Source organism: Stenella coeruleoalba, assembly GCF_951394435.1.
Source record: "Stenella coeruleoalba genome assembly, chromosome: 1".
Lineage (NCBI taxonomy): Eukaryota > Metazoa > Chordata > Mammalia > Artiodactyla > Delphinidae > Stenella > Stenella coeruleoalba.
The window spans coordinates 113,987,939-113,996,572 of NC_137169.1; the positions used below are offsets into that span (position 1 = coordinate 113,987,939).

Below are 8,634 nucleotides of genomic sequence, written 5' to 3' on the forward strand. Positions count from 1 at the left end.
TAGTTGTAGGGTTACTCCTCCATTATCTGCAAACTATTTCCCCGACACTAACACTTATAACTTAGCAATGAAAACACTTGATACAAGTGATCTATATGCAGGAGCTCCGGCAAGTTAAACCAACAAAATCATAGCTGCCGTAAAACTGTAGCTATTTCCCTACCAGAGGTAGGTTTAAAGACCCACTGATTTAACAGTCGAATCTCATGTCTATAGCTTCATCCAAACTTTTATCATCATGTGTACTGGCAGCTAAAAACGTTGTTACTGGGGACCCTGTGACATTAATTACACTGGTGCTGGTACTAGCATTGCGCACAGCAATGCTAGTCACGTTAATGCCCAAAGTGAGCCTGGTCTGCTCCAAGGCCTTTTCTGGCACAGCAAATGCCTCCAGCTTCTTCTCCCCATTGGCCATATAGGAGTTGTGGCAGCCACGACATATACAATCTAAGCAGGCTTTGCGGTTAGAGTAGCAAGGGCAGCGTTGGCCGCGGCATGTAAGAACACTTGGATTTTGAGTAGCACGCCCACATTTACACCCTTTCTTTTCCTGGGGCTTTTTATACACAGTCTTGGTAGGACTTCCTGGCATAAAATGATGACTAGGAATCTTTTCCTTTACTGTTTTGTCTTTTTTAAGAATACCTGGCTTGGTTTTAGAGTGAGATTTCTTGGATCCATGTTCAGGACTCTTTTTCATGCTTTTAGCAGATAAAAGTACAGTTTTGCTGATTTTGGGTGTTGTGCCTCCATTGGGAACAGTTGCTATAGGTTGAAGAGAAATTTTGCTCTCCCGTTTCACTGTCACAGGAGCAGATGCCCCCAATGTTGGGCCTCGGATAATGGTAGAAATTGGAAGTGGCTGAACTTTCTCACTGTCGCTTTCTGATCTGGATCGTTTTCTATTCAATTTTGCTACTTCGGAGTTGCTGCTGTACATGATAACCCATGAAGTGCAGGACTGGTGGACATAAAAACATTATGGCTGAGAGACTGGGAAGAAAGCTGCAGAAAAGGTCCCTTGGATACAGTGGCTTCCAAGTTAGGCTGCAAATTAGGGCAACAGACTTCTGCGTTTGAAACAGTTTCTAAGCTGCGGAGTACTTCCTCAACACTCAGTAACAAAGAGTCACCAGGTTTTATATCTTCACTGAAACTGCAAATATCAATGCCTGTGGAGCATAAGTCAGTGGCTACCGTGTCACAGACAGGTGGCAAACTGTCAGACAGATCCTCAGTTTTTATGTCAACAGTGTTACATACATCAATTGTATTTGAATGTTCAGGTGAAGGAAGATTTATACCAAATCTATCTATTGAAAGCCCATTATAAGTAGGCAAACCATTGATAACAGAACTGCCAATAGCAATGCTGAGGGTGCTTTCAGATACTGGAGATAAACTAGCTTCAGGATCAGTTGTGGGTTCTGAGGTCGAAGGTAAAGGGGAATGTGTCAAACACAAAGTAAAGGATGAATCTGAGGGTTTTTCCGTCTCCTCACAAAACAATGATCCATCATTAAGCAAAGCCAAAATATCAGAAGAACAGTCGACTGCTTCTATTATATCCCGTGTTGGGCTGCATAATTCTTTGTTATGGAGGGTTGTTCAATGCACTGCAGGATTTTTAGCAGCATCCATGGCCACTACTCACTGGGTGCCAGTGGTACCTCCCCAGTTACAATAACCAAATATATCTTCAGACATTTCCAAATGTCCCTCGGGGGCAAAATTGACCCCAGATGAGAACCAAAGTCTAAGATAATGAACAGAATTTCACCTCCTCCCTCAGCACTTAGTTGGAATAATTGGTGATCCCACTTAAATAAAGCAATAGTTTATATTTGGTGGTTGAGGAAGGAGGGACTCTGTCTTGGGGGTATGATGCCTTCAAACCTCCAAGTTGCTATAGAATTTTGTTCCATAGGTAAAGCTGGCCCAGGAATGAAGTTCACAAATAGAACAGAATGATAACAGAGCCAAAGACCACATGTGGAGACTGACCTACCTCTGGATATTTTAGTTATATGAGCACAACAGATTTCATTTTTGCCGTACGTGGGCCTCTCACTGTTGTGGCCTCTCCCGTTGCGGAGCACAGGCTCCGGACGCGCAGGCTCAGCGGCCACGACTCACGGGCCCAGCCGCTCCGCGGCATGTGGGATCTTCCCAGACCGGGGCACGAACCCATGTCCCCTGCATCGGCAGGCGGACCCTCAACCACTGTGCCACCAGGGAAGCCCTCATTTTTCCTTTTAAAAGAACTGAGTTAGAATATTTACTTGCTTAAAAATCCTGATATTACTATGCTTTCTGATGTCTTGTAACAGTTTTTCCACATTCTTATTATGCCTTTCCTTGTTTTCTTTACTCTTCTTATTCTCCTCCCTCCCCCAAGTCATCATCCCTCAAAGGTGGTTTCTTGGACTTGTGATTTTCCTCTGTGTCCTTACCTTGGAAAACCTTAATTTACTCATGACTTCAACTATGACCTCTGGATGATTGACTTTCAAAAACAGATCTTCAGTCTCAGAATATAAGGGCTTTTCAACTCTTTTTATATGAGAGTTTGTGTGCATGTGTATGTGTTTGTGTGGTTTTTGCTAATCTATAGAAATATGTTAAAAGATATTTTGTCCTTGTTTCCAGTATCCGTGTTAAATTAACTTATTAAGTTTAATATTTTATCTGTAGGTCCTTTTGGATTTTCTATGCATACTCTCATGACAGCTCTAAGTATGAAAATTCCAGTTGTTTCTTTTCAATCCTCATGATCTCTTTTATTGCATTTTCTTGGTCAATGGCACTTGTTGTGAACAGCAGTACACTGTTGAATAGAATTGACATCTGACATTCTCATCTTTTTACTTGTATTGGATAAGAATTATTCAAGAGAATATTAGTTATGATAATTGCTGCAAGTGTTTCATGTATACTTTTTATTAGATTAAGAACACTTTCAAAGTTGCTAAATGTTTTTTATTATTATTATTATTATGGATGGCTACTGAATTTCATTAGGGCTTATCATGAAATGACAAAATCTTTTACATATTTTGTTTTCCCTTTAATGTTGTGAGTCACACTTATTGAATCTCAAATGGTAAAACAAAATTGTGTTTCTGCAACTTATCTGTCTTGTTCATAAAGTATTATGTGGATTCAGTTTGCTAATATTTTGTTTATAATGTTTTTTAGTTCTTATAATTTCTTTGGTATTTTGAGGGTTTTTAACCTCCTAAAACAAGTCAAGAAATCTTTCTTCTGTTTTTGTTCTCTAGGAGAATTTCTGTTATGTATTTATTTTTAAAATAAATATTTGGTAAAATTCAGTAGTGAAGACATGTGTTGGGAAGTTTTTTGGGGGGAGGGAGTTTTAAATTTCACAGATAATTTTTAAAAATAAAAATAATGGGGCTTCCCTGGTGGTGCAGTGGTTATGAATCTGCCTGCCAATGCAGGGGATACAGGTACGAGCCCTGGTCCAGGAAGATCCCACATGCTGCGGAGCAACTAATCTCGTACGCCACAACTACTGAGCCTGTTCTCTAGAGCCCACGAGCCACAACTACTGAGCCCGTGTGCCACAACTACTGAAGCCCACATGCCTAGAGCCCATGCTCCCAAGAAGAGAAGCCACCACAATGAGAAGCCTGTGCACCACAATGAAGAGTAGCCCCTGCTGGTGGCAACCAGAGAAAAGCCCACATGCAGCAACAAAGACCCAATGCAGCCAAAAAAATAAAAGTAAACAAAATAAAATAAATAAATTTATAAAAAATAAATAAATAAAGATAACTCTTTTCAAATTGTCTATTTCTTTGTGTCCTCTTTGGTAAGTTGTGTTTTTAAAGGATTTGTCCAAGTTGTTCAGAGTTCTAATTTACTGTTGGCTTGTGCATAATATCTTCTTTTTATCGTGTTAATGTCTATAGGGTTCATAATTATGTACCCGGCCTTTTTTAACCAGATCTTAGAAATCGGTTCTCTCTCTTTTCTTTGTTTTCTCTCTCTGATCTTGACAGGAGATTATCAATTTTATAAATTTTTTCAAAAACTATGTTTTGAGTTGTTGGTTATTTCTATGATTGTATCATTTTCTTTATTATCTCCTTCCTTCTACTCTCTTTGCATTTATTCTGTTGTGTTATAAGGACTCTGATCACCCAGTTCCAATGTGTGAGGGAGGGGGTTTCCTCACACATCCAAGAAGCAACACTTTGGACCAGCTTGGGTGTCCTATAATTCAATTCAATTCTGACACTATCTACCTGGATATAGCATCAGATTCCACAGTTTAAGGGTTCAGACCTACAAGACTGTAGGGGGCAATCAGACTTGCCAGTCACAAATAGATTGGAGGTTCCCTTGACCTCCTTCTTAGATTTAATTAATTTTCTAGAGTGGCTTACAGAATTTAGAGAAACATTTACTTATTAGATCACCTGTTATAAAAGGATAGTTAAGAGCCTGATGGATGAGATGCAAAGGGCAAGAAATGGGGTAAGGTGCCGGCACTTCCATGCGACTCTAATCGTGCTGTTCTCCTGACCTCAATGTGTTCACCAAACTGAAAGCTCTTCAAGCACCATTCTTTTGGGTTATTTTTGGAGACTTCATTACATAGGTAAATTGATCAAATCATTGGTTATAGGGTTCAATTCAACTGCTAGTCCCTCTTACCTCCCTGGATGTCAGAGGGTGGGACTGGAAGTTCCACCCCTCCAATCACATGATTGTCTCCACTGACAACCAGCACCCATCCTTAGGTTATATAGGGGGTTTCCAAAGTCACTTCATTAACTAACAAAAGATATCTTGATTGCTTTCAAAAGTTAGGAAATTCCAAATGTTTTAGGAACTCTCTGCCAGTAGTGGCAGCTCCAAAGGTCAAGAACTACTGAAAAGAAGGTCATATACCAGTAGTGTTACAGAACACAAGTTTGTGTGCCTGATGCACAGTGAGGCCAAACAAACTGAAACGTCAGAGTTTGGAGCAGAGAAAGATTTATGTAGGGCCAAGCAAGGAGAATGGGTGGCTCATGCTCAAAAACCCCAAACTACCTGATGGTTTTTTGGGGAAAGTTTTTACAGGCAAAATTTGGGGTGCAGGGTGTGTGACTTTCTTCTGTTCAGTGGTGAGGTAACAGGGCAGTGTTCCAGAAATCTTGTGCTCAGTCTGAAGTTGCCATCCTCCACATGGGTGGGTGGGGGCTTGCAGAAGAACTTAAAGATATTTTTATGTATATTTCTTGAGGAGGAACCAGGACCCTTTCCCAAGGCTGCCTTATTGTTTCTTGCTTGCTCCTCCTTTGTTTCTGCATTCTATCCTTTCCCTGATTAACAACTGTTTGAATCTGTTTTCTGGAATTCATCGAGGGTCAAGGAGCTGAATGAAACGTAATTTCTACAAACAAGAATTGGGGGCCAGAAAGGCTTTCATGTCCAGGAGGCCCAGGGTCCTGCTCAGTTTCAATCCCCCTTTTCTTTGATATTTCTCAATCTTGAGGAGAACAGGTGCTGGATAAGAAAGGGAATAACATATTGGGTATAGAGGTTAATCATAAACTCAGCAGAGAAACTCAGGTGTAGGGGGACTTGGTTTCAATCCCACCTTGTCTTTCAACCTTCCCCAAATCTTTCAGAGAACATGAGGACAACCACTCTGGGTACTTCCTGCTGAAATGGGGCATAGTCCTGCCTCAGTTTTGGGAAGGTACACCAAATTATAAATATCCCTAAGTTCCAAGTCCTGGATCTGAGTCTGGTATGATTAAAACCTCAATCCCTTGGTCTGCCAGTTTGATGCAACCGACCCAATTCAAACTAACTTTAAGAGAGAAAACAGATATCATTCCCCGAGGAAATCAGGAGAATAAACCTGAAACCTAGTCTGGACCCAGCACCTTGGGGAGACTTGTAGCCAGATAGCCAGTCTTTTATTTAAGTAGGTTTTAACTTCTGGTGTTGTATTAACATATACACAATAGGAGCTATTGGCCACTACACAGTCTCCTTTTTTTATGCCAACATCTAATCTACAGAATCTTATTGTCTAAAAATTTAATTGTTACAAGAGGAAACCTTGAAAATGTAAGGCTGCAGCTTCTAGCTGCCAGCAGACATTGCTTTGAGAATGGTTAGTGGTGTCCCCTAGTCTGACACAGCTCAGAAAATTCAGCAACCCAGGAACATATCTGAGGTCACATCCACAATGGCCACCTAGTATTACCTTGGATGTCTGAACCATGGTTACTCTATTTTGACTTTCAAATGTACTTTTATCCTCAATGGCCAAAGTAGGTGTACAATGCATATCTGAAAGTTCACAAAACAGGCCACTTTGGTCAGTAAAGTTTAAGTTACACCATGTATAAGCCAGAATGATTTCCCCATACTTCAATGTGTGCAGATTCTTCCATCATTTTAACTTTTGATTGTAAAGCTTTCAGTAGAAAACTTTGATGATCAAAATATCCATTCGTCAATGCTGGGGTGAGTCAGCTGCTTGCACCAGCAAGCAGCTGGGGTGCTAGGCCTCCTTTATATCTGCCTAGTTTTTCATATCGAGGGAAAACTGATCAGATATTGTGAACAAGCTCAGAGGTATGTTAATAGGGAATCATTTTAGAGGCTATATATATATATATATATATATATATATATATATATATATATATATATATATATATAATCTATTACACCCATTTGTCACACAAGCATTTGTACATGTGCTTTTAGCAATAGACTTAAAGCAAGCAGTGTCATATATCATGAGTAGTTATACTCTGTGATAACTCTGTTAGGTAATTTTCTTGTCCTCCTGAATATTAAGGCAAAAGTGTGCTTAACACAACAGCATTAACAGAACTAGAATTTAATATCTATTGAAACATAATATTTTTCTCCCTAATTATCCTCATCTCCAACAAACACAGCCGAATCAAGACTAATTTGTTTCCAAAATAAGTCCAGTCTATTGACCACATAGGCTCCTCCACACTGGCTTTGGTGGAACTCCTCAGGAGTCTCAGACTGAATTCCCACAAAGGCCTCTCAAGGCCAGGAAATCCATGACAAAGTCTTGCCATCAGATTCTGCCTCAGTGGACTTCTCTTTTCTAGAGGTCTCCAAAATATCAAAATTCTTGCACATGCCAGGAGATAGTTTTTCCCATTCACTTGATAAGCCTCCTCAGAACCTGAGACTCTCCTATTTCTGGAGAGACCAGGCAGAGAGAAAAGAATAGCATTTCGATTCTAAACATAGAGGTGTAATTTACCCAATTGCTGTTAAGTCATAGTAGCTTGAGGGGAAGGGCTTCCCTATATCTGAAAAATATAGATCAAAACCAGTAATATTCCAGACAAAAACCCATAAACATTATACCTATATTCACCAGTTCACTCAGTAACTAATCCTTCTGTTAACTTTTTATGAAGCCACCAGGTTTTCTATCAGGATTCTGTAATTTCTTACCCAGTTCAGTGGTATAATCTGAAATTTATCAGAGACTTGTACTTGTCAAAATTTCCTTCTTGAAGGAAATTTCAAGAAGTGAATCTTCTTGAAGGTAAAGCACTTTGGCAAAAGCATCAGAATACAACAATAACTGTCTTTAAATGACAGAAAGATATAAAAGTCATGGTTAAACACCTGATTATGATGTAATCAGTAAAGAAACTTGGTTACAATAACCAGAATTATGACTGGTAACATTTTATCAGGACATACCAGATTTTTAGGAATTTCATGTAATTTTTAGAATATCTGTATTAATAACATTTATCCATACAGTATAACTGGAGAAGGCTTATCATTCATTTGACAATGCTTTCCCTGTAATTTAACATACCAGGTAATCATAGTTAATTTAATATTTCTCTGAGATGCCTCAGGGTTACTTTGAAGCATCTCAAAGGTAGCTGGAGGTCAAACTTTTAGAATCTGGCAGACAATACTTATTCACTTAACCAAAGTGAAAATATTTCAAAAGCAAACACAGATCATTTAAAGGCAAAGAAACTCACACAATTCGTTATCAAAAGCAGCATTCCAAGAAAACTTTGTTCTCTTAACAGAGAAACCAAATCCAAACCAAATCCAAATAGCCCACTCCCAACAAAATCCATTTACCCAACTATATTTAATCCAATCTTAGAGAATCCTGAGATTCACAGCTCTTCTCAGTATTCCCTTTCACAAACAGTCAAAAATTTCTGTATCCATATCACTTTGTCCCTTATTTTCTTTCTTTTTTTTTTTTTAGTGGGAGGAAATATACTTTAATATTCTTTTCATTTAAAAAAATTATTTCTGTAGCAAAACACTGAAATCAACCCGGGTGCCCATCAACAGGAGAATGAATGAATAAACTGTAGAATAGCCACAGAACAGACTCTCATAAGGTAGCCAAAATGAACTACTATAGTGACATGTAACAATATGGCTAAATTTTAGTTATATTGTATTAAATGAAAAATAAGTTAAAAAGGATTGTGTTTAGCATGAATCCCTTTTTTACATTTAACAACCTTAAAAACATTAGGAAATATATATGTGTATTAGGGTTCTCCAGAGAACCAGGACCAGTAGGATGTTTATATATATACAGGAAGCGATTTCTTATAA

The 8,634-nt window shown here is 38.8% G+C and overlaps 1 protein-coding gene across 1 annotated transcript; it reads right to left on the reverse strand.

Annotated features, from left to right (window-relative positions):
• Positions 1-162: 162 nt before the first annotated feature.
• Positions 163-6,253, reverse strand: LOC307198366 (E3 ubiquitin-protein ligase MSL2-like; the record flags this gene model as incomplete). The annotated part of the gene is given in 4 exon segments (XM_079945225.1): positions 163-921; positions 924-1,592; positions 3,891-4,020; positions 6,236-6,253. Coding segments are annotated over 4 exon segments (1,548 nt in total). The 3' UTR covers positions 163-190.
• Positions 6,254-8,634: the final 2,381 nt, after the last annotated feature.